Source organism: Trichechus manatus, unplaced genomic scaffold (assembly GCF_000243295.1).
Source record: "Trichechus manatus latirostris isolate Lorelei unplaced genomic scaffold, TriManLat1.0 scaffold00026, whole genome shotgun sequence".
Classification (NCBI taxonomy): Eukaryota; Metazoa; Chordata; class Mammalia; order Sirenia; family Trichechidae; genus Trichechus; species Trichechus manatus.
In genome coordinates, this window is record NW_004443962.1 from 4,187,367 (window position 1) to 4,215,162 (window position 27,796).

A 27,796-nucleotide genomic window follows, 5' to 3' on the forward strand; every position below is an offset into this window, starting at 1 on the left:
CCCGGCCGGAGCCGAGGTAGTAGAAGGCACAGACGGCCAGCGCCGCAGCCAGCAGCAGTGCGCAGTAGTGGGAGCGCACAGCGCCCAGGCGCGCCATGGCCCGAGCGCATGGGGTCCCGCCTCTCAAGAGACCCATGTGCCACGCGCCGGCTGACCGAACAGCGCGGAGAGCAGGCTGAGACCAACACCCCGGCAGCCACCTAGTATCCCCGGCAACAGGCGGCGGCCATGGTGGGGGCGGAACCACGCTGCCCAGAGCCAATCCGAGGCCGCTGATGCGTGGAGAGGCGGGACCAGGCGTGCCCGGCAGCCGCTGGGTCCTAGCTTCCAAGGGTTAGGCCCAGATGGACCGCGCTTTGCTTGTAGCCGGCCCGGCGTCGGAGGGGCGGGTTGAGGTCTCAGGCGTGTAGAAGGTCGGCAGGTTGTAAAAGTCTGTCAAACTGGCGCTCCGAAGCCCCAGATACTAAAAAACGAAGCTGGTCCTTGAAGGAATTGAGGCGCCCCAACACAGGACCTTGTGTTAACAAAGAGACTAAACTGGACGCACAAAGAGAGAAAAATTTTATTTCTGTACCCTTTCCCCCTCTAATTTCTTGGAGGTCTTAAGTCCTCTCCCTACTCCCTTCACACCTTGAAGAGAGACTAGCTGGGCTGTGGAATTTAAATGAGCAAGCTCCTTTCCCCATTCACGATAAAAAGTAGTAATGACACCTAAGGTTGAAATCACCTCTACAGCCCCCCACCCACCCCACCCCACCCACCACTGCTGAGACAGACTAGAGGCAATCTGAAAGCCGCCCAGAACATCGGGTAGTTCAGAAAACCCTTGACTATAAACACCAAAGATGGGGGCTTTAATTCATGTTTTTTTTTTTTTAAACAAACTTTTAATACTTCTGTTGTTGTTAGGTGCCCTCTAGTTGGTTCCGACTCACAGCGACGCTATGTACTGAAACACTGTCGGGTCCTGCGCCATCCTCACAATCCTTGCTATGTTTATACCCTTTGTTGCAGCTACTGTGTCAATCCATCTCGTTGAGGGTCTTCCTCTTTTTCCCTGACCCTCTACTTTACCAAGATGATGTCCTTCTCCAGAGTCTGGTCCCTCCTGATAACATGTCCAAAGTATGTGAGACAAGTTTCACCATCCTCGCTTCAAAGGAGCATTCTGGCTGTACTTCTTCCAGGGCAGATTTGTTCGTTTTTCTGACAGTCCATGGTATATTCAATATTCTTTGCCAACACCATAATTCAAAATCATGAATTCTTCTTTGGTCTTCCTTATTCATTATCCAGCTTTCCCATGCACGTGAGGCGATTGAAAATACCATGGTATCTGGGTCAGGTACACCTTAGTCCTCAAAGTGGCATCTTTGCTTTTGAACATTTTAAAGAAGTCTTTTGCAACAGACTTGCCTAATGCAATGTGTCATTTGATTTCATGACTGCTGCTTCCATGGGCATTGATGTGGATCCAAGTAAAATGAAATCCTTGATGACTTCAATCTTTTCTGTTTATCATGATGTTGCTTATTGGTCCAATTGTGAGGATTTTTGTTCTCTTTGAGATGTAATCCATACTGAGGGCTCTGGTCTTTGATCTTCATCCGTAAGTGCTTCAAGTCATCTTCATTTTCGGCAAGCAAGGTTGTGTCATCTGCATATCGCAGGGTGTTAATGAGCCTTCCTCCAATCCTGATGCCATGTTCTCCTTCATACAGTCCAGCTTCTTGGACTATTTGCTCAGCATAGAGACAGAATAAGTATGGTGAAAGGATACAACCCAGACACACAACTTTCCTGATTTTAAACCACACAGTATCCCCTTGTTCTATTTGAGCGACTGCTTCTTAAGTCTATGCACGTTCCTCATGAGCACAGTTAAGTGCTCTGGAATTCCCATTCTTCGCAAATGTTATCCATAGTTTGTTATGATCCACACAGTCGAATGCCTTTGCATAGTCAATAAAACACAGGTAAACATCTTTCTGGTATTCTCTGCTTTCAGCCAAGGTCCGTCTGACATGAGCAATGATAGCCACATTCTCGTCTGAATCCAACTTGAGTTTCTGGTAGTTTCCTCTTGATGTACTGCTGTTCCCTGTTGATGTACTGCTGCAACTGTTTTTGAATTATCTTCAGCAAAATTTTACTTGCGTGTGATATTAATGATATTGTTTGATAATTTCAGCATTCTGTTGGATCTCCTTTCTTTGGACTGGGCACAAATACTTTATAAAGAGCTCTAATGTGTACCAGGTAGTTTTCCAAGTTCTTACCGGAGGTACACTGAGATAACTTGCCCAAGATCACACAGCTAATCAATGGCAGTTTTGAACCTAGACAGTTGGACACTGCTAGATAAAACTCATTAACTTCAATCTTGTAAGGACTGATGACATGCCAAAAGTACTAATGCAAACATGTTCAAATGGTCTACATGATTAAAAGAGGTGAAGGTGAAAATGCATGGACAAATGCACACACATTTGATCTGTCACCAGCTGATGGTGCCACATAATTATTTCTCAAAGTGTGGGTGGAGCACACGTTTACCAGAATCACAATTCACCTCATTTTTTAACTCTTGTTCTTTTCATGTGGAGCCACATGTTTCTGAGAAGCACTGGACCTCTGACACAGGTTTGGCAACAACTTCAATACCTACTGCTCACCTTGCAAAAAACCCCAAGAGCAGAATTAGCTCATTCGAGTAACAAGCTCTTACCTTAGTTCATTTAATCCTTGCTGCTCTATGAGGTATAAGTATTACTCCCATTTAACAATCAAGGAATTGAAATTTAGAAAATTAAACTGTCCAATTCTAGTTGGCTAGCAAGTAATGGAGCCAGGATCCCAACCCAAGTAATACTACTTCCAAAGCCCAAGCTTTTAGCCAGGATTAGCTTTAAAAGCAGTAACTTATTTTACCACAAGCTTCAGCAATTACACTGAGGTTAAGAGCAAGCTCTGAAGTGGACTGCCCAGGTTGGAACTCCAGCTCTGTAAGCTGTTAGACTTCAGGCAAGTTAGTTAACTTCTCTGAGCCACAATTTCCCCCCACGCCCATATGTAAAATGGGGATAATGCTAGTGTCCATGCCTCATAGAGGAGCCCTGGTGGCACAGTAGTCAAGCGCTCAGCTGCGAACCAAAAGGTCAGTGGTTTGAACCCACCAGCTGCTCCATGGGAGAAAGATGTGGCAGTTTGTTTCTGTAAAGATTACAGACTTGAAAACCCTATGGGGCAGCTCTACTCCGTCCTATAGGGTCGCTATGAGTTGGAATCAACTCAACAGCAATGGTTTGGTTTGGGTTATGCCTCATAGCGTTATAAGAGACAGTGGATACAAAACAAAAGAGGGCCTAGTACTTAGTAAATAGATGTCTACTTAAGTAACTATGTTAGATACAGCAAACTCTCAAAAAAAAAGTCTAAATATCTGACATATACAAAAATATAATTTAGCAATCCATACCTTTTCTGAGGTATTCACAAATACTAAACTCCAAATTTCTCTTTAAGATTTTATTACATGCTCCACAGACTCTCCACAGCAGTGTGCTACAGCTGTGTGACTACATTCTAAATATTGTTCATTAATAAGGAAGAAATAATTCTGGAATTGTGCCTTTTACACCTCCTCCTCCACTATCAAGAAGGTGGCTTTTCTCCTCTGCCACTTATTCTAGAATTAATTTATTCAATACTTCATCTTTCAGACCTTTATAAGATCACTATTCCTGGAGTTCATGGATATGAATAACAAAGTAAAATTTTAAATGTACATAGGAAGTCAGCAGACGCACAGGAAAATACTGAAGAAACTGGTCTTATCTCCAAGATAAAGCGTCTTCATTTCCAGTTCTCTGCCCATAAAGAAAAATTAATGTTGCAGGTCACCACCAGCTTCCTGAAGCATGCTGCTAATTGCCAACTAAAGCGGTGGGTTCAAGGCAGCCGGTCAGTCATTTATTCAATAGATATTTGAGTACCTACTACATGCCAAACATAGTAGCACCAGGGTATACAGCAATGAAAAAATAAACATCCCTGCCCTTATAGAGCTTACATTCCAGAAAGAGAAAACAGACAGAAAGTATGTAGTGCATCAGATAGTGATATGTGCTGTTTTCTCAGCTTAAAATGGACGTATCTTGGTGTATTATAACATGGCTCCAGACAAAGAACTGTAGTAAACACAGTAACTCTCCATTTCTAAGTGTAACTTGAACAAAGTTCTCTTACTTCTGACCACAGATTAGGTATTGATTTTTCCTCTTGTGCAATTTTGACATCTGCAAAGCTAGATAAACAGAGTTTTTGTATCGACTGTTACCTAACACTGTCAAAGATACACAGAAACACGCACTCTCCTCCTATACAGCAGATGAGTATGTGTACACTGGTACAACTTTTCTGGAGGACACTTTGGTGATGATAAACTGTCTCTGGCCTCTAACAAAACGTTCACTTCTCTTTCCTGTCCAGATCTAGAATGTTTCCCCCTTGAAACAGTGGCTCTCCAATTTTGGTTAGCATCTGAAACACTTAGGAAACTGGTGAACACACAAAGGTCCAGGCCTTATATACCTTTCACGAGCCTGGACTTCTGCATTCATCAGACGTCCAGGAGATTCTTTTACAGACCAAAGGTTGAAAACCACTGCTCCAGCCCTTCGCCCAGCTAACCTCCCCTTACCCTTCAGACCTTGGCTTAGATGTTACTTCCTCCACGAGTGGTCTCTGAACACCTCTCTACCCAGTGTCTGGGGAAGGCACCCTGCTCAATGAGTGCCACCTATATACCACCTTATCTCCATCTTTCTCCTTTGCAAGAATGCAAGGATCCATGACAACAAAAAGTGTGTCTACCTTATTACCACAATATCCCCAGTACTTAGCATAATAACTGACTCAAAAATATACCTAACCTTTGAACCAGCATTTTCGCTTCTAGGAATTCATCCTAAGGAAATAATTAAAAATGTATTCAAATAGTTAGCTATAAAAATAAGTCAGAGCTAGGTGTATAATAGCAAAAAATGAAAAACTGTAATGAAGTGTTCACCAATAAAGTGGATAAAAATAATAATGTAGTCATTAAAAGTGATGTATTCAACAAATCCAAGTGGAAATTTTTTTAAAATGGAAGGAGACAGTACAGATTAAGATTCAAGACACATATTAGCCAATCGCAACGTACAGGACTGATGTGAATTCTAACTTGAACAATCTGTTTAAAAAATAACATTTGACACAATCAGGAAAACCTGAACACTAGTTTTACTGTTTTTTGTTTGTTTTTTAGAGTCCTTATCTTCTAGCAATACATACTGAAATGCCTGTTGGTAGAATGTCTGGAATTTGCTTAAAAAAAAAAAAACAGGGAAGGGGCAAAATGGGTGGGAGTACAGATAAACAATATTAGCCATAAACTAATGGTTACTGAAGTTAGTCTATTTTTGTATAAGTTTGAAATTTTTCATAATAAAATATTTTTAAAATCCTTCCAAAAATAATGTAGAATACTTCAGGACCTAGAAATTTGCTCCCTATCTATTAAGCGAAAGAAGCAGATAACAAAGCATTATGATCCCATTGTGCGTATGTATAATACACCCAGGAGATGGTCTAGAAGCGTCTGTAGTAAGGAAGTAACAGTTTCTCTCTTGGCGACGTCCACTAGAATTTCCTATGACAACGGAAATGTTCTGTATAATCTGCCCTGTCCAAACCTGTAGTCACTGGCACCATGTGGCTATTGGGCTTTTAAAACGTGGTAGTGCAACTGAGGAACTGAACTCTTAATTTTATCCAATTTTAATTAATTTAAATTTCAACAGTTAACATGTGGCTACTGAGTACCGTATGAGACAGCACAGCTAGATGACGGAATTACGGATGATTAACTTCTTTTTTACTTATCTTTATTTAATATTTTTCTACAATGAACAAGTATTGCTTTTCCAATAACGAAAAAGTGGGCTGTTTGCTTTGTTTTCATTTAAAACATTTACTCTCAGTGTTCATTCTCTTCCTCACAGACTATTCTAAAATGGAGATAACTACCTGAAGCAGGTCACAGACCCATTTTATGTGTCTGCTTCCAATTCACTTTTAAAGGAATAGTCAAAAGCAGATGATTCACTTGCAGTTCTGTTCATTCAACTCTCAATTCCTTTGCTCTAAATTCATATAAAAACGTGTTTGCTTGCTGTTTGCTTACTGAAAGGGTTGAGTATGAACATGTTACCTACATTAGAAACTTCAAAAAGGTGGGCATCGTGTTAAAACAATATCACAGTATAATATCATTATTTACTTGTTTGGTTTTTTTAATAATTAGTGCATAGAGAGGCTCAAGAACATATATGCCGATCATAATGAGAAAAAAATTAGAGCTACGGCATAGAACAAAGCCTTTTGTGGTTTTTAGCCACTGAACTGGGAGCCATACAGCTCTGTGGCCTAGAAGAAGAAAAGCAATCGCAAACAGGATCAGGCTGGATCAGTTTGAAAGAGCTGGAAAAGAATATAACACCTTAAATGTAACTAGTTAACAGATATGTCTGCACGGTAGTTCACAAGAAAGTGGAAGGCTGAGCATAAAAGAACTATGCCAGAGGTGAGATTTTTATTGACTTATTATCATAATTTTTCAGCATACAAAGTATTTAATCAAGTATAATATTTACAATTCTTACATAATATACATTTTAGAGTAACTATAAAGATAATGTACTTTGCTCCATTTACAATGGCAAACTACAGTAAAACTACATTCATGTATTAGATACAAATCCACTACAGACCAATAAAAAGTAAATGGAGTGTCGGTTATACATTCTTTAAAATGAACCTTTTCACAGGTAGCAAGAAATATTACATGTAATAAGTCTTTATGACTGGAATGATTCAGAAATATCACAAAACACAGGTAAACACATATAGAAAAGTAGCTCATCGTTTCAAAAAGTAATGTTTAGCCTTTGTGTAAAATAAATGGTGTCAACAATCTTCATAATGAACCAGGCTTTCCCTGTTTAAAATTAGCACTCAAAAGGAGAGTTGAGAAACAATAAGAAAATCTAGAACATAAGATAGTGAAAAGACCAATGCAGAAAAAAGTTTAATCGAATACTGCTTTTTCCCCCATTAGTCCATATTAACTGGATAAATTTACATAAACAGAAAATAATGTCCATTAACAAAACCATTACTATAGATGTCAGGATTCAGCTACACTGAACCTAAGCCTCTCTTAGTTATCTATCATTTGGAAGCATCAAGAAATTGATAAGTATATGGTGAATCAAAATTACTTGTACAATGTTTTACTTTCATCAGTTTGTTACTGTAAAAAATGTACAATTCATCTTCAAATCTTAATCTATTCCTTTAAGGTAATATTACATCCAAGTTCTCCAGAATATTTGGAGTCTTTGTTATCAAAACACAAGGAAAGCTTGCAGTTATTATCAGATTTTGCTGCTTTATAAGGATTTCAAACCACTTCATGATACCAGGAAAATGCCTCTGACTAGCCTTGGTTCTGGTCACTTCTGCTACCTACTAGGAAATCAAGCGACCTCCTCTGTAAAACAAGAGGAGCAGACTAGGCTCAAAAGAGGAGACAATGTCAGAACTCTTAGATTCAGATCTCAAAGTCCTACTGAGAGAATCAGGTGAGATAAAGTAATGTCAAAATACATTGTAAACAGCAAAACATTATAAAAATGGATATTGTATTTTCACCTTTTCTCATCCCACTCATTTTATTTGTGAAGAGCCCTGAATCCAAAAAGGTGATGACCACCAGTCCAGTGCTCTTTCCACTGTATCATGTAGCTCAGAAGTCATTATACAATTCCATAAAAATACGTCATTTTCCCAGCTCATGTCCATGGCTGAAAGTACTATCAAACAGAAAAGTTAATTTGACAATATAAGAGTGTTTTGGGAATGTCTTATTATTCAAAATGGGTAATAAATTTAGTCTTAAATACAATTTGGTTTATTGTGACCATACTTTACATGCATAAAATTGTATTTTTAAAATACTGCTTAACATATCACAAACTTAAGTTGTCCACCCTGTGAAGGTATAAAATTTTTTTTCAAAATACATTCATGAAGAACTAAAGGACATATTCCAAATTAAATCTGCATGTTTTAGAAAGTAAATATCTAAGTTCATTAAAATCTACCATGAAGACCAGCATAAATTAGGCAAACACTGTAATGTAGTGAATCTCTGGAAATTTCCAAATTTCTAAGGAGTGTACCAAGGGAATTTTTAAACCTTATTAATGTTAAACATAGATATAGTGTTGCAATGAAGCATTACAAATAACTACTCAATTACCTTTAATCTAGTTCTAACATGAAATTGTATTTTATGAACTCTTCATATTTAGTACTGCTATTCCTATTTTGATAATAATCTAATTTTTTAAGTTAATGAGCTAACAGAATGATGATAAGGAATCATAAAGTAATATCTGTAGATCAGTCATGGAAAGAAAACAAAGGGCAATCACAATGACTTCTGAAGCTCAAGAGTATTATTAACATTGTTTACACGGTAATTTCTCATAATGCACTGAATATTTCACAGCATACTAAAACTCAGACTTGTTACATACTATACAATAAAAGTTATTAGTTGACACAGTTAAATTCACCTAAAAGCCAACCTACCTTGTAACTATAACTATTAATTTACTTCAAAGTCTTGCTGTTCACGCCATCATTTCTGCCAAAATAGTCCAAACTGAGTCTCAGCATAGTCAAGAAATCAAGCCATAGAAATGGATTTTGGTGGGGCCAGCTTCTCTCCACTATCAGAGATTTTGTTTTCTCTGAGGAGATCCAGAGTCCTGATAATCTTTAGTGCACTTCAAACACACCTCTAACCATTAAATTTGAGTAGATACGAATCACTGCCACATGAACAGCTCATGACTCAAGCCACAGAAGGAAAGCGTGTGATAAGGAATTGCCCTCACCACCACAGAGATCCCAGGGGTGATCTGAAGCGCCAGTAGCTGGATCCAAGAGGAAAGCTGCCTAGGCCGCCTCAGAACAAGGACAACAAAAGCCAGGAGCTCTCAGAGTGAAGTCCTAGGATTAAAACAGGAGTAGGCACTGCAAAGGAAAAGTAGGGCTCTCTCCTCTTTCCTTTTCTCTTTATTTCTCTCACTTTTTTTTTCTCGTATTTCTTTATCCTTGAGCTTTTCAGACAATTTATTTCAAAGCACACTCTAATAAAAATGTTACAAATCAGACTTTTGTCTTTAGGTAAAGTACCTAAAAACCCAGATGATTTGTGACTCTGAGGTGAAACAGGAAAGATTTAATGTCCCAATTTTTGTTGTAACTAAAATGCAATGGTTTAGAATTAGCCCTTCCTTGGAAATAATTCATAAATGTATAAAATGTGTTTTTATCCTTATTCTAATATACAGTGACTGTTACTGAACAGCCATTGCATACATGCAATTTGGCCAAACAAATTATGGAGTCTTTTCTGTGGTATTATTTTATTTCAGTATAATTCTGATTTGATATTTAATCAATTTATAAATCCCTAGTTATCAGGGGGAAATATTAGAAAATTTATTATCTACCCAATTAAAAATAATTTCTCTACTTTTTGATAATCCAGTTTTAAAATCTCTCTTACAAGACTGAGTATTTGGTAATATCCACATAGTTTGTAAAAGATGAACAAACTTGACTACACTGAATGACTATACTAAGAAGGGAACATAAAGCAAATTACTAAATTATTCTATACTCCTGACAAGACAGTCAAAGCTGGAATCAGACTAACTTGTAGCATACACATAGATGGTAAATAAGTATATCCATAATGCTTTGGAATATTAAAGGGTCTGTGGTTCGTAAACGAATACTAAAGCTATTGTAGGTGATATAATTAAAAAAGAATGTACACTGTGTCTAACACATGCACATAGGACAGAGGTAGAAAAAAATTAACAAGTGAGTTATTGCTATAGAAACTATGAAAAACATAAGAGATTCTTCCTCCTTTAGACAGATTTTTCTTTCACTAGGAGCAATAGCAAAAATGTATCTCGACAAGGACAAATTTCAAATAAAAAAATATCCTATATATTGTTACAAATCAACTTTTCTTTGAAAGTTACATTCTGATGAAAGCATGATTTTGCAACATTCAAGTAACCTCTGAAACACAGTTTTATTATCTCAATAAATTTGGCAAGTTTTCATGACATCAACCCAACAATGAAGAACTACAACTTCTACAGCTGAGTCTCTTTTGGTGATCAAAAAAAACATTTCGAGGGCTTTTTTCTTCATAAAGTGGAATAAATCTAAAGAAGTGAACTATGTCTACCTGTACAGCCATTATATATACGCTAAAGTATGGGACAATTACTTGACATCTAGAACTGCATTTATGAGTAAATGGGGAAAAACACATTCTCTATTTCTAATAAGTAAATCATATATTGTGTGTATGACAGCTAATCTATGAAAAAAAATAACAACCACCAAAAACACACTAGTTCTGAACCACCAAAAATCATTGGAAAGTTTAAAAAAAGGCATTTCTTGAGGCAGGCAGGACAGTTGACTCCCACTCAAGGCAAATATGCTGACTGAATGGGTCCGGCACGATGCACAGAGAAATCAATGCTACCATCCACTGGCAAAAAAGAGATTTGTCTAACCCCTTAGCATCATAGACGCTTAGACCCCTTAACCTAGAGATAGCCTAAGTCTAGCTTTTACTTTAATCTGTACAAAACAGCCTATTGAACAGGCTTTTTTAAGAAAGAAAAAAGAGGTCCTGAAGCAGGTGTCTCTCCCAACTATTAGAGATCTATATTTTAATTTATAAAAAGTATCAATGAATGGGTACCTTTTTTCTAAACTGTTCAATATCTACCAAAACTAATGAAGTAAAGTAGACTTAAAGCAGTAAAAACTTGTGAGTTTTCAGCTGTACACATTAGGGGATCATCAGATTTAATATTTTCTCCTTCTTAAAAAAATTCAGAATTTCTGTGAATCTTGCTGGAAACGATTTAGTTTCTCTGGATTATTGGATGCCATTTGGGAAAAATCACGGAAAATGTCCTGGTATGTTTCATCACCTGCATGAAAATAAAATGACACTTTTAAAATTTATACAAATTCATACAATTAAATTACCGAAAAAAAGCATTCAATTTTATGACTAGTAACTATTTTGTAATTCAATTACATTAAAAATGTGTTCAGATGAGCATTTTAGAAGGAAAGAGACCAACTAAATACAAATGCCAGAAAAGTGTATATTGAAAGGAAAAAAAAAAAAAACGATACCTGAAAAAAGCACCTCAGATGCAGCCACAGAGGAAAGTTGAGAGTTAGAAAAGAGCAAAGATGCAAGTGTTTTAAAGCAACGTAAAGAAATACATTTATTAACACGTGAGAAATTAAAGTCATTCTAAATGAGGTAAACAAGGCATTCTTTAAATATTTCCTTTGAGAATAGAAATGACCAAAACCAAATACTAATGTTTTTGATGGATGCAAGTTATTACAAGACAATCTGATAATCAGGTGGCAGAAAAAAGCCTCCTGTGTGAATATTATCTTTTAATTAAAGGCTATTTTAAGTTAAATGGCATGTGAAAAAGTAATTCTTTAATCAAACTTTAATGCTTAATTAAAACTAATGAACTCACCGATGGACGTATTGCTGCTTACTAAGCTGCTAAAATAATAAAGCCTAGAAAATGACTATAAAATCACAGTTTCACAGGTAGTTTTTTGTTTACTGTAGATCATATGAGTAATAACGCCATGATGAAATAAGAACAGATACTAAAGACATCTGCTAAATTAAGAGTAACAAACAGGATTACATTTAATATATGTGTATATGTACAAATATGCTTGTAGAGAAGTAAATTATAGATACTGGTATTATAGCAGATTGAATACTATTTTTCTTGCCATGAGAAGCTAAATATATACACACATACACATGTACAGATTAATTCCTCAGACAAAGGATTTGTATGAAGTAAAATCTTATTTTCGAGATGAAATCACTCATCAAGAGTGTTTCCTGTCAAACTTAGCTTTATACAGAAGCTTAGCTCCATAACTGTTCTCAAGATTTAGACCATCAAATACTTAGACCATTACTGTTGCCACGTGGTTTTATAATTATTTCCCACAGGATACCTTGCATCCATCTTATAACAAACTCATTGCTACAGTTGTTAATAGTGCAGTAAGTTTTATCAGCTCTTAAAAAGCAAGATTTTTGAGGTAAGAGATACCATACCAAAAGCTACAGAATTCCAAAAAAGTTGAGGGAGGGGGATAAAGATCTAGTGAAAAGGTTGAACAGCATAATCCAACATTTTCAATGAAAATTGTGTAATTCTTTTAATATTTAGTCTCTTCTAATATTTAGTGTATGTAAAAAATAATTTACTAAAATCCCTATATAATTTTTAGTTAGCCCTGGAATTTTTTGGTTATCTGAACCTGAATCAATTGAATAGGCCTAATCATTCTAATTTATTTTAAAAAAAAGTATCTTAATTGGATGGATGAGAGTAACCTCCACCTTATACAACTGTTAACTAAAACAGTAAAAATCTGAACTGATGTACTGGAGCAACTGTAAGGCAATCTAGTTTCACCCATTATTTCTTAAAAGTCTCCTCTCACATTAAAAGACAAACTACAATTTATTCCCATTTTTAGCCATTCTCAAAGATATAAAATAAACTGAGAAGGAAGCAACATTAAATAGCAATTCACAAACCATAAAAATATTTTTTTAAATTTCTTATTCTTAGATGTTGAATTAAAATATTTACTGTAAACATTATAAATATTTTTTTTAAATACTATTCAAACTGGAGTCTGGAATTTTACTTTCCAAGAAAGTATAAAGTGCAGATTATCATAATACAAAAATACCACACTGATTGTACCATTCAACATCAAAACTAACTTAAAAGGCACACATTGTACATTCAAGAAGAATTAGGAAAAAGGATCTAGCAGACGCTAATACCAAGTATTTTACAGATAGCACCAGATGAGCATTCTCAAGTATTACAACAGTACAATGGCAATATATGGCTTCTACTATTAGCAATGCATATTTTGTAGAACAAGCTGTAGGTTTTTTTTTCTTTTTGTAGTTTCCCAGTTTTTGTTATTAAATCATCTAGTACCTATTACACAAGCACATTTTAGTAGAACCATTGTACCATGCAAAACAAATTATAAAGTCTTTCATTTGCTGAATTAAATGCTTCCTTGAAGGAAAGTGTTGGTGCTACTTGCTAGGCTAATCATTGGTTTCACTGACTGAATCCATTTAAAAAGAGTTAATACAATACAGAAGAAGTTTCCACCTTCACACACACAAAACTTTGTGTTAAAATTCAGTTTCTGACAAGACATAATTAGTGCACTGTCAATACACTACCTTTCTTAGACCTCCAAATGTGTTGTCAAAAAAACAAATAATAACAATAGTGACTAAGATATTTAATATAGTTAACATAAACTGGACTTCACTGTGATTCTTTATAATTTAAATATCATTTTAACCTTTTAAATTTTTTCCCAAAGCTAATATCATTTGTCTACACTGGAACACATAAACAACAACCCAGAATACTCCCCCTGGAATGTTCACAGAAGTACATTTAACAGTTTATTATAAATGGTAGACAACTAATCACCCAGTCAGTATTTGTAACATATCCTTTGAAGTACTAAACCACATCCTATTTCCCTTGAGATAGTCAACTTTCATATGTACATGGGCAGTTCTGAGTTTTTAAAATGTATACTGCTGTAGTTCCACTGATAGTTTAAAATAGTTTTTACTTTTTGGTATTCAGGATATCCATTGCAACAGCAGTTACAAGGATCCAAGACTTTGGTGATTTTGCTCTTGAAATGCACTCCCTCAAAGGAATGGCAGCATGTGAAGCCCTTCCCGCCCCCGCCCCCCCCCAACCAGGTGATCATGCCTCTACTCGGTTGGTAATAGCTTCCTTTGTATAACTGATTAGATCAGTGATTTCCAACCTTTGCCTACTACTTACTGCTATACCCAGTTCACTAAAGCAGCAATTCTCAACTGGCTGAGAAACTCTGACAACCACCAAGAGTAGTCATGGAGCCACAGACTGTGGGAACCACCAGGCTGGTTTCCAACAATTGAGAGCAGCATGTGACATTTCACTCATTGACCTGGGCCTCCTAAGAGTTGTAGGAACTGATAAACAAGAAAATGTGAGTTCTTATTTCCTCTTGCAAAAAACTGGGTGTCCCAGGACTTTATGGGTAGTAGAAAGTTCAGAAGCTGGGTTTTCTAGGAATAGGTCCATGATTGCCAAAGATTATATCTGAGTCTTTTCAATGGTCAGGCTCTTCATTATCAAAAGATTGAAAATACCTGCTTTTTAAAAATTTCCTCTAAATCTGAGGTTTTCTTTCTATTGCTAGGGACTACAAACAAAGTATCCCTATAAAACAGTCAACAAAAGTCAAGGAGAGAAAAATTTAGAGTAATAAGCAGAGGAGAAAAAATGAGCTGCTGCCTGTGCAAACATATCTGCTCTCCAAAGATTCAGAAAAGAAAAGTAGTCAGAGTGCCATTTCCCCACGTCACCTGTGTAAGAATAAAACTGTTCTGCTTTAAGAACTAGGCCGTCAAAATGAGTTAAGAATCTAATTATTATCAAGATGACCCTCAAATAGATCAAAATTTCATTTTATTCTGCTGACACATCTAGAATTCTGATGTATTTTTTAACCTCTAAAGTAAAATTTGAGAGTGGTAGAAAATATTGTTTTAAAATGTTTTTTTTTTTTCAATTTTCCATTCAAATAAACCAGAAAAACTATTTTTGACTGATGAACAGAAAACATATATTCATATGTTCATACATAAACTTATACATAAACGACAATGAAAGAGACATTTGAATGCTCCTACTGGAGCCCTGGTGGCGCAGTGGTTGAGAGCTATGACTGGTAAACAAAAGTTCAGTGGTTCAAATCTACCAGCCACTTCTTGGAAACCCTGTGGGGTAGTTCTACTCTGTCCTACAGGGTCACTATGAGTCGGATTTGACTCAACAGCAACGAGTTTGCCTTTTTTGGTTTAATGGTGGCAGCAGAAGCCCAAGCAATTTGGGTGGAACTAGAAGCGGCAAGAACATAGAAGGCTCTTTGCTTTCAAGCCTCCCAACTCCAGAGAAAAGTCAACCACTGACCTTCTGACTAATCACTTGGGTATAACTTCATCAGCAAACACCTTAAAGAAAGATCAGCTGACCAAACATTTAAGTTTAAAATTTCAGGGAAAAAAAAATCATTAACTTAAAATCTTGAAGTTCATTCCTATCTCACAAATATCAGTTAATATATCCTTTGAACAATTTTTATTTTAAAGTGCTTAAACACAAAGGCCTCAAAAATGGCCTAGTAATATTATCACTTAATTATATTTTTTACAAAATTATACCTTATTTAAAATCTAACATTCAAGTTTAAAACAAACAGGTGAAATCCAGAATTAACACTGAAACTTCACCCTCAGTCAGCACTCTTACAGCTTGGTACATCATGAGTCAGGAGTACTGTATGATCCATAGGATTAAAGAGGAGCACCCTAGATTAGGAGCACCTAGCTGAAGTGCCTCTGTTCTCAAAGTTCTTACCTGTTCCCTATTAAGTCAGGCCAAAAGTAAGTAGTAAATACAGTCCTCTGAGAAAAGAATGGCCTCACATTTACATTAATTATGTGTTAATCTGGTTAAAAACAAAAGTAAATGGCTGAAGCTAGCATAAAAGTACAGAGACTTTAGCACATATTTAAATAGGAAGTAAAGATGATATTACCAGGCCACTTTAGAAATAATATATCAAAATTCATTGGAAAAAAAATCAAATATACTCATTGCAAACTGAACGTTCTCAAGGATTTTAGTCATGAACTCCTGAAATTTTTTTTACTAGTACGTGTATAAATCCAAAACACATAAATTAGTGATTCATATACTCCAACTCATGAAACTAGAGATCTAATAATGATTCTCTTCTTGGTGAAGAATGGCTAATCAGGATGTGTTCATCAAAGAGAAAAATGTGATCAGCAACATTTCTTCCTTTTCTTGACATCTTGACTCAAAGATGAAAATCCATCAAAACTGAAACAAGCTGATCATGAGTTGAGATTTCTCTAATAAGAGTAAGTCTACTTTGCCATGAGGTTCACAAATATTGTTCTAAATAATCCACTTATCCAACAGATACTCTACACAACTGCTTGGGGCAAAGCAACAAGACCTTTTCCCTCTCTTTTAAACTAATTTCACTCCCATTAGGGACTTCTTAACCTACGGGTAAACTTTTACTTGAAACCTTCAACTCATTTTTAGATTGGAATATAAAACTCTTAATTCAATAAACTTTTTCTTGGTATTTTCCATACTGACATTTTATATGCCAAACATATGATGATTTGTTTTTTCCCTGAACACAATTTATAGAAATTCCCTGAATGACAAAAAGGAAACAATTATGTTACAGTCACTTGACAGCTAAAAACAATTCCAAAAAGAAAACACTCATTGTGCTGCTGTAAGTATATAAAGAACACATTATCATTCCATTCACTTCACTGGAACGTATATGGAAGACATCTGTAGAGCAGATACAGGAAGTCAGCAGCCAAGAAGTTAAATACTGCATGTAAATGTGTACTGCAATAGGAATTGTGGTGGATTTTTAAAGATCTGGCCATCAGCCACCCAAGAATTCAGTAACTACAGTACACAGCTAAGAAACTCACAATTTGCAACTAGGTTATAAAAACTGTATAGTGTTAAGTTAGTTTGCTAAAGAACTATGACTCTTCCAATTGTAAACTGATAAATTCCTGAATGCATTTCTTATACTGCATTTCAGTATGATTATTAGTGGAATATTGACCTGGCTGTCCATAAAGTCCTTCTGATTCCCGCATCTCTTCATTCATTCTTGCTAAACGTAACCTGAAATTACATAGAAGGATTTTTTAGATGACATTACACAATACAAATATTCATTAACTAATGAATTACATAAGCACGTAATACATGTACTAAAGAATTTATTATCTTTTACTAGTATTTACGACTAAAACTAGATTTTGGTTTATCAAACCTAGCAATCTGAGATACAAAAATAACTGTCTTACTACATATAATACCTATGAGAGAAGATGATAAAAGATTACTGACAAGTGCATTCCAGCTCTATTGAAGCAGAATCCCTGCAGCACCTCCAGTAGCTTGCTTCCTCCAGAATCTAGAGAGTTCCTGGCTCCTACAGCAACTTGGCACACTTGTTAAGTGCCTGCTGCTGAAATTATTGCTTCTACAATGTGGAAGCAATAGCCTGTCCTAAGTTTACTTTGGTTCACCCTGAGGGGAGGGTGGTTCAAGATGCATAAATACAGTATGTTATCTCTAAATACTGATTATTTGGAACTTGGGGATATATTTTGATAGACAATTTTTATAATAAATGACTATAGGTTACTAAGATTTTCCCATAAACCCATAAAACCAAACTTGTTGCCATTGAGTTGATTCCAACTCATAGTGATCCTATAGGACAGAGTAGAACTGCCCCATAGGGTTTCCAAGGAGCGGCTGGTGGATTTGAACTGCTGACCTTTTGGTTAGCAGCCCAGCTCTTAACCACTGTGCCATCAGGGCTCCGAGAAGACTACCATACTGCTTATATATTCTTTTTTAGGTTATTAATCCTGGCAGCAGTAAGGCATGTAGCATTAGATTAAAAACTTAAGAATTTCCTCCCATATTCTTGCTGACTGTAAGCAACATTTAAAATAGGCAAATGTTGTCTTTGGTATCCCACTTCTACTTTGTACTGCTCGTCTGTCCTCCCAGGTCCACTGCCTTCCCAGACCTCTATCATCCTCTTCAAACATGCTCACTCCGGCAACTGCGGGATCTAGCATGGGCATTTCCTATCTTCAAACTACCACAATACTCTTCATCTCTTCTCTTAACCACTGTGTGAATTAACAATAGCACCATAATTCTCCCTCTAGTATTTAGATTTTAAGAGATTTTTATTTTTTTAAATTTTTACGTGACGCTCCAAATTCTCACACAAATTAAAATGAGAAAATTTAGATAATTTGGGGACAGACATTTTTTAGAAAGGGGGTCATAACTACATAGAAATGGCCTAGGAAGCTGCATCCAGAGTTAGTGCCTCTATACTATTCCTATTTTTTAATAACTTTCTCCAATTCTAAATCTAGAATGATTTAATAGTTCTAATTTTTTTTTTTCAAAATACCTCCCACAATAATAACAATACCTTTAGTGAGAAAAGGGCAATGAGTATACAGGGAAAGCCTGTTTTGCTGTTTTGTTTTGTTCTTAATTTGGCAGAAGTGAGGGAGGAGTGACATATGGCAAGTCAAGAATTCTCAGTGGGAGTGCTGGGGGGTCAAGTCAACTGAGGGAATTTCTCTTTGTAAATGACTGAGATTCAATAAGGTAGATGGAACCCTCTCTACTCAAATGACAAGGGATGATCAATTCTGGGCTTCATTCAGCCTAGAATACAATGAAAAAGCAACTTCCTACAAAGTACTCTTGAGACTTCCTACATAACAATGAAGTGTGGGTGACAATCTCATTTATAGATTTCAAATGTAACAAACTATTTTGATTTAAGATGAAAATCAAGTTAAGAACTCAAACTTCTTTCTCTAATATATCACATTAAATTTTATTCAAACATTCAAAAACAAGAATTTTTATTTTACAATCAATCTAGATTTCTAAATATCACGGCCCAAAGGCAATGCAACTGCAACAGTTACTAACATCAATGCAGCTGTCCTCCCTACTTGTAATCCTCTAACTCTTGAGGTAGAAGAATTACCTGTTACTCTGTCAGTCCCCTCAGGTACTCAATTAAGGGTTAACAAATCCATTTCAGAGAAGTCACTAGTTTTCTCTTCCTACTGGTCATGCAGTAGGAAGCGGCTTTAAAGTGGTAGAATTCTTGGTTTCAGTCTCAGATCTACCACCACTTACCAGCTTTGTGATCTTAGACAAATTTCTCAAATTACCTGTGGCTTGGCTTCCTCATTTGTAAAACGAGGATGATAATAATAATGCCTCCCTTATCCAGCTGTTGTGAGCACCAAATAAACTTATACCTTTAAAGTATGTAGAGAAGCACATAACACATAGGAAATAACCAATTACTTTTAAAGTTCATATATATGCATGAAACTTGATGTTAACACCCTGTACAAGTAATAAATTGGATGTGAAATATTAAGTGAAAAAGAATTCTTACAAGGTCACTATATCAGCATTGGCTGCTTCCACAGCTATACTCAAAGGGTCCTTCCCTTCTTCATCAGTGGCATGTTGATTGGCACCTCGTTTTAGAAATAAACACACTTGCCTGTTTAAGGAAATAGCATTTTTAAACAAGAAAAAAGTTAGTATTCAGCATAAAATAAAATAAAAACACTACCTAACTTAAAGAAAAAACATTTTCATTAGAAATTTGATTCATTCTACAAATATTTATTGAACATGGACTATAATATTTTACAAGTTTCACGATACGTTCATATCATTATCTTATTTGACCTGTCATGAGTCAGAATTGACTCAACAGCAACTAACAACAACCGTCAAGAACATCAAAAAAAGTAAACGACCTATACAAAGGAAACTACAAAACACTACTCCAAGAAGCCAAAAGAGACCTACATAAATGGAAAAATGTACCATGCTCATGGATAGTTAGACTCAGTACTGTGATAATGTCAATTCTACCCAAAGCAATCTACGAAGACAATGCAATCCTGATCCAAATACCAACAGCATTCTTTAATGAGAAGGAAAAACTAATCATTAACTTTGCATGGAAAGGGAAGAAGCCTCAGATAAGTAAAGCATGACTGAAGAAGAATAAAGTAGGAGGACTCGCACTACCTGACCTCAGAACCTACTATACAGCTACAGTAGTCAAAACAGCCTGGTACTGGTACAACAACAGATACATTGAACAATGGAACAGAATTGAGAACCCAGGTGTAAAGCTATCCACCTATGGTCACCTGATCTTCAACAAAGGTCCAAAGTCATTAAATGGGGAAAAGATACTCTTTTTAACAAATGGTGCTTGCAAAATTGGATGTCCATCTGCAAAAAAATGAAACAGGACTGACACCTCATGCCATACACAAAAACTAACTCAAAAAGGATCAAAGACCTAAATATAAAACCAAAAACTAGAAAGATCATAGAAGAAAAAATAGCATCAACGCTAGAGGCACTAATACACAGCATAAACAGGATACCAACAATAACTAACAATACACAAACACCAGAAGATAAGCTAGATAACTGGGATCTTCTAAAAATTAAACACTTATGCTCATCAAAAGACTTCAACTAAAGAGTAAAAAGAGAACCTACAGACTACAAAGAAATTTGGCTATGACAAATCCGACAAAGGTCTAATCTCTAAAATCGACAGGAAAATCCAACACCTCTACAACAAAAAGACAAATAATCCAATTAAAAAATGGGGAAAGGATATGAACAGACACCTCACCAAAGAAGACATTCAGGCGGCTAACAGACACATGAGGAAACACTCATGATCACTAAGAATTTGAGAAATGCAAATCGCAACTACAATGAGATACCATCGCACCCCAACATTACTGGCATGAATCAAAAAAACAGAAAATAACAAATGTTGGAGTGGCTGTGGGGAGACTGGAACTCTTATGCACTGCTGGTGGGAATGTAAAATGGTACAACCATTTTGGAAAACAATATGGCATTTCCTTAAAAAGCTAGAAATAGAAATACCACATGATCCAGCAATCTCACTCCTAGGACTATATCCTAGAGAAATGAGCTGTCACATGAATAGACAAATGCACACGTATGTTCATTACAGCATTATTCACAATAGCAAAAAAATGGAAACAACCTAAATGCCCATCAACAGATGAATGGATAAACAAACTATGGTACATAACACACAATGGAATACTACACAACGACAAAGAACAATGATGAATCTGTGAAACATAACATGGATGAATCTGGAGGGCATTATGCTGAGTGAAATAAGTCAATTACAAAAGGACAAATACTGTATGAGACCACTATTATAACAACTTATGAAAAGGTTTACACACAGAAAGAAACAATCTTTGATGGTTACTAGGGAGGGGAAGGGTGGGGAAGGAAAAACACTAAATAGACAATAACCAAGAACCAAACCCATTGCTGTCAAGTCAATTCCAATTCATAACGACCCAACAGCACAGAGTAGAACTTCCCCCATAGGGTTTCCAAAGAGCTGCTAGTGGATTCGAACTGGCAACCTTTTGGTTAGCAGCCAAACTCTTAACCACTGTGCCACCAGGTCTCCAAATAGACAATAGATAAGTGGTAACTTTGGTGAAGGGTAAGAGTACACAATAGTGGGGAAGTCAGCACAACTTCACCAAGGCAAGGTCATGGAAGCTTCACAGACACACCCAAACTCCCTGAGGGACCGAATTATTGGGCTGGGGGCTGGGGATCATGGTCTTGGGGGACATCTGGCTCAACTGGCATAACATAGTTTATAAAGAAAATGTTCTACGTTCTACTTTGGTGAGTAGTGTCTGGGGTCTTAAAAGCTTGTGAGCAGCCATCTAAGACACTCCAGTGGTCCCACCCCATCTGGAGCAAGGGAGAATGAAGAAAACCTAAGATACAAGGGAAAGATTAGTTCAAAGGACTAATGGACCACAACTACCACAGCCTCCAACAGACTGCTGGAGTCCAGCACAACTAGATGATGCCCGGCTACCACCACCGACCGCTCTGACAGGGGTCACAACAGAGGGTCCTGAACAGAGCTGCAGAAAAATGTAGAACAAAATTCTAACTCACAAAAAAAAGGAAAAAGACCAGGCTTACTGGTGTGACAGTGACTGGAGAAACCCTGAGAGTATGGCCCCGGGACACCCTTTTAACTCAGTACTGAAGTCACTCCTGAGGTTCACCCTTTAGCCAAAGATTAGACAGGCCCATAAAACAAAACAAGACTAAATGGGCACACCAACCCAGGGGCAAGGACGAGGAGGTAGGAGGGGACAGGAAAGCTGGTAACAGGGAACCCAGTTGGTCAAGAAGTGTTGACATGTTGTGGGGTTGGCAACCAATGTCACAAAATAATATGTGTATTAATTATTTAATGAGAAACTAATTTGCTCTGTAAACCTTCATCTAAAGCACAATTTAAAAAAAAAAGAACATCATAAAAAGATGTACACAGAGATCTATAACAGGCAAAACAAAAATCATTCAAGGTCATTACTTGGGAATCAACGAAGCCAAGGCAACGTTAAACATCATAGTATATTATGACAATACAAGAGCAAAGACAGGGAAGTAATTCTGCTACACTCCACAAATACCACAGTAACTTGAAGGAACTGACAAAAAGAAAAGAATGAGTAAATGGAGTCTATGAAGTAACACAGGAAGAATTAAGAGTGTTTATGAAAAAAAATACAAAGGATGAGTTAAATACGATCAGTTTTAAGCACAGAAATTTTTTTATAAGGAAGTTATTGAATTGATTCTCTTTATTAATATTGGAAAAGAGAAAGCTATAATAAAAATACAAGATATTGGGGATCAATCCATAGGAGCATGAGAAGCTCCACTGATGCGCTTTCCAGTGAAACCGGTGAAAATTATTCTTAAAAACAACTATTTAAAGCCTCTGGAAGAGAAGAAACTAGTCTATAGGGCAATAGCCTACACAAGCTACAGCCTCATCTACTCTGAGACCAGAAGAACTAGATGGTGCCTAACTACCACTATGGACCATTCTGATCAGGGCCACAATAGACGGACCCTGATAGGAGAGGAGAAAAACTCGGAACAGAACTCAAAGTCTTAAAAAGTTCAGACTTACTGGAACATTTGAGACCAGAAGACTCCGAGACAAGCGCTCTGAGATACTCTTTAAACCTGGAACTGAAACTATCGCATGAGATCACCTTTTAGCGAAATAGCAGAGTAGCACACAAAATAAAGGCTATTACTCATAAGTACAATGTGCTACTAAAAAACCATCTATATGACACCAAAAGCTCAACAATTACCCTAAAGCAAAGATGAAAAGATAAGGGGGCAGGGAAAACAGAATATTGGAAATGGAACCACGAAAAGGCAATTAAAGAGAATATTAATGTATTGTGAAAAATGTAACTAATGTCACTCGATAATTCTTGTATAGAAGTTCTCAAATGGGAAACTAATCTACTGTGGAAACTTTCATCAAAAACACAAAAAATATTATTTAAAAAATAATAAAAAGCAAAGCCTCTGGAAATGGTCCTAAGGGCAAACAGCAAATGAAGAAACATCTATTCAAGAAAATCTATGAAAAGTTTGTAAGAAAGGTGAGAGTCTGGCATTTCAACGAAGACTTTTCCCTCTCTCCTCCCTCCCACCTCCAGCGTAGTAAGGCAAAAACTCCACTCCAGACTGCTACAACCAAGAATAAAGGGCTCCCTCTTCCCCCAGCTCCCAGTTTTATCCCCAGGAGGAACAGGACTTCACCATTTCTCATCCTGCCCCCATTGGCCCACTGCTGAGGCTAGGTCCTAGGTGACTGTGATCAAGAGGTCGGGCTCCCTTCTTCTGCTCTACCCACACTCATACAGCTGAGGCTCTCTCTTGGGTGTGGCACACTGAGATTACTGAAACAAGACAGCCCTTTCCCCAGGCTCATATGGCAGTGGTTCCACACGAGGAGAGGCAAGCAGAGAGAACCTTGGGCTACTACTCACCCCTTCACTGAATGCTCAACTTCTAGAGCAAGGGACTCACTCAGAGAGAAGTTTCCATTGTCCCCATCCCCAGTTCCAGAGCCCTGGCTCAGAGATTTTTGCCTGGAGGAATAAACAGGGCATAAAACAAACAGCTCCTAATCTTTTCCCAGAGAAATTAACTTATCTGCAACAGAGATAGAGACGTTTAAACCTAAGGGCATTCTCAAAAATAGTGGAGTCTGTGGTGAAGGGAACTGGAAGGAGATTCACACACCTAACAAGGATACAGCCTAGGCTGTACGTCTGCTAGTTTGCAGGAGAGAACCAGAAAATAAGACAGCTTAGGAGGAGCCCTACTGGGGTCAGAACAAATATCAAACATTGATCTCAGAAACTACTCTGAGGAAGGAACAGTATTGATTACATTCCTTTGTAGCTGAATTCATGCTCCAGGGCATTGTTTTAAACAATAGAGCAATTAGTGGAGCTTAACACCTTAGTGTGGTCAGGGAAAGAATGGAGGAGATCATTACTAGTACCACTGTCATCCCAGGGTGACTGAGCATACCCAAAGCTTCATCTCCCTGAGGAGAAACACCAGACTTAACATTGTAGCGGGAAAAGAGACCTAAATAAAATAATCCATCCTGTCATTAAACAAATAAGCAAATAACAATAACAAGTGCCAGAGAAGGTGGGGGATCAGTACTCAGAGTTGTTATATTATCTAAAATGTCTGGTTTACAACAACAACAACAATAAAATTACCAAGCATTCAAAGAAACAGGAGAGTATGACCCATACACCAGAAAAAAACAGACAGCTGTCTGTGAGAATGACCAGATGTTGAATTTAACGGGAAAAGACATAAAAGTAGCCATTATAAATATTTTCACAGAATTAAAGGCAAGCTTAATTAAAGAAGTAAAGAATGGTATGATGACAATGTCTCATCAGATAGTGAATATCAACAAAGAGTAGTAATTTTTTTTAAAAAGAACCAAATGGAAATACTGGAGTTGAAAAGTACAATAACTGGGAAAAAAAATTCATCACAGAGACTCAACAGTAGATTTAGACTGGCAGAAGAAAGAATTAGCAAACTTGAAAACAGGTAGAGATTATGCAAGCCACAGCACAGACAGAAAAAAGAATGAAGAAAAGTGAACATAGACTCAGACATCACTAAGTGCACCAAAACACACAGGAGCACCAAAAGAGGAGGCGAGAGAGAGAAGGGAAAAGGGAAAAATCTTCATGTTCAAGAAGTTCAACAAACTTCAAGTGGAATAAAGACAAAGACATACACAGATACATCACTGTAAAAATGCTGAAAGTCAAAGACAAGGAAAAAATCTTGAAAGCAGTAAGAGAAAACCAACTTGTCACTTACAAAAGAATCCCAAAAAAGATTAATAGCTAACTTCTCAGCAGAAACAATGGAGGCCAGAAGGTAATGGGATAATATATTCAAAGTTCTCAAAGGAAACAAAAAAACCAAACAAGATTCCTATATTCAGCAAAGCTATCGTTCAAAAATGAAGGCAGCCCTGACAGGAAACACAACAGAGAGTCCCTGATGGAGCAGGAGAAAAGTCGGGTGCAGAACTCAAATTCTAGTAAAAAGACGAGACTTAATGGTTTGACCCTGGAAGACATGGCCCCTGGACTCTCAGCCCAAAACTAAAAACATTCCTGAGGCCAACTCTTCAGAAAAAGATTAGACTGGACAATGGGACATAAAATGATACTCATGAACAGTGTGCTTAGCTCAGGTAGACACATGAGACTAAATGGGCAGCTTCTGTCCAGAGGGGAGATGAGAAGGCAGAGAGGGTCAGAAGCTGGTTGAATGGACATGGGAAATCCAGGGTGGAAAGGAGGTGTGTGCTGTCACAGTATAGGGAGAGCAACTAGGGTCACGTAACAATATATGTATAAATTTTTGTAGGAGAGACTAATTTGAATTGTAAACTTTCACTTACAGCACAGTAATAAAAAATTAAAAAAAATGAAGGCGAAATACCTACTCGGATAAACAAAAAATGAAAAAATTCATTGCTAACAGAACCACCTTATAAGAAATACCAACATATGGAAAACAAAAAGATGACAGACAAAAATTGAACTATATCAATAATATTAAATGTCACTAGATTAAACAATCCAATCAAAAGGCAGAAGTTGTCAGACTGGATTAAAAAAACATGATCCAACTATATGTTTTCTGCAGAAGATACACTCTAGATTCAAAGCCACAAATAGGCTGAAAGTAAAAGGATGGAAAATGATATATCATGTAAATAGCAACCACAGGAAAGCTAAATGGTTGTACTAATATCAGACAAAATAGACTTTAAAACAAAAAACATTACTAAAGATAAGAGACATTTTATAATAATAAAAGAGCCAACTCATCAGGAAGACATAACTATTAGAAACATATATGCACCCAATAACAAAGCACCAAAATACATAAAGCAAAAATTGGCAGAAATGAAGGAAGAAATAAGACAATTTAAACAATAACACTTGAAGACTTCAATACCTCATTTTCAATGACGGGCAGAACTAGGCTGAAGATCAACAAGGAAATAGAAGACTTGAACAACACTATAAGTGAACTAGACTTAATAGACATCTATAAAAGACTCTACCCAAAAACAGGATTATGCACTCTTCTCAAGTGCACAGGGAGCATTCTCCAGGATAGACCATCTGCTAGGCCATAAAATAAACCTCAGTAAATTATATATATTTTTTAAAAAACTAGAAATAATATAAAGTATGTTCTCTAACTATAATGGAATGAAATTAGAAATCAGTAACAGAGAAAATTTTGGGAAATTCACAATTATGTGAAAATTAAGCACACTCCTAAATCATCAGTGAATCAAAGAAGATAACAAAAGGGAAATCAGAAAATACATTTAGATAAATGAAAATCAAGACACAATACACCAAACTTGATGTTTTATTAAAAAACAATTGCTTATAACATAAACTTTTCAAATAAGGCCAATATTTTGACTTCATCTTTACCTTCCAATTGTTGTTGTTAGGTGCCATCAAGTCAGTTCTGACTCATAGCAACCCTACAATAGAAAGTCCTTTTTCATGGCTTTACTGTTCTGTGAGTCTAAATATTGCTCCAGAAGCTACAATGTCAGTAGCACAAACTAAGAAGTTAGCTTAGAATATTTTAAACTTTACCTACCCTGTGTAAAAACTAAAACTTCCATAGTTACAAAATTCTCACATGTAAACAATTTATGTGCACACACATAAACACATACATACAGTGACTTAAGTTGTCTGACAAAATCACCACAGTCTTAGTAACAGAGGAGGTGATAGTACTAAAACTGACCTATTTAAGTGGCAAGTTACATTCAAAGTAAGCTTTGCAATTTTCCTACCTAATAAGCTTTTTTTCTGAATGAGATGTTTTTAAATTTCAAAGTCAATCATGACAATACAAGTCATAGGAAAACATCACTTTACAAACTCTACCTAATGGCTTTAACTTGAGAAAAAGCAAAACGTTTATTTTAAAATAATTTTTCCAAATAAAAGCTACATTAATATTTAAGCACTGTAGTTTACCCTGTGTGCCCTAGGACAGTGGCATGGTGCAGTGGTCCCCGTCCTTGTACATCTCTTTGGTTCACATTAGCACCATTCTGTAGGAGGAACTCGCATGTCACCAAAGAACCCTTTGAGGGGGGGAAAAAAAAGAAGATAATGATATACAAAAAACAAACAAGAAACAACAATATATTTCTATTTAAAAACAGTTTTATTTACCTACTCAAATAGTCTTTCTATTTTATTCTCCAATAAGAGAAAATACCCCACAAG

The 27,796-nt window shown here is 36.6% G+C and overlaps 2 protein-coding genes across 6 annotated transcripts in view; both read right to left on the bottom strand.

The window, feature by feature from the left end:
• The window catches only part of XXYLT1 (xyloside xylosyltransferase 1), a 238,916-nt gene extending 238,780 nt beyond the window's left edge, over positions 1-136 (bottom strand). For both annotated transcript variants that reach the window (XM_023728725.1, XM_023728724.1), the window contains exon 1: positions 3-136. In XM_023728725.1, coding sequence (XP_023584493.1) covers positions 3-136 — 134 coding nt within the window. The remainder of the gene's footprint in view (positions 1-2) is intronic.
• A 6,479-nt stretch (positions 137-6,615) lies between these two features.
• ACAP2 (ArfGAP with coiled-coil, ankyrin repeat and PH domains 2) overlaps positions 6,616-27,796 on the bottom strand; it is a 154,414-nt gene continuing 133,233 nt past the window's right edge. For 3 of the 4 annotated variants that reach the window (XM_004373574.3, XM_023728729.1, XM_023728730.1), the window contains 4 exons: positions 27,542-27,651; positions 19,423-19,533; positions 17,023-17,084; positions 6,616-11,150 (listed from right to left, as the gene is read on the bottom strand). In XM_004373574.3, the coding sequence (XP_004373631.1) occupies positions 11,050-11,150; positions 17,023-17,084; positions 19,423-19,533; positions 27,542-27,651 (384 nt within the window). In that variant the 3' untranslated portion in view covers positions 6,616-11,049. The remainder of the gene's footprint in view (positions 11,151-17,022; positions 17,085-19,422; positions 19,534-27,541; positions 27,652-27,796) is intronic. The other variant, XR_002823606.1, reaches the window with a different exon arrangement.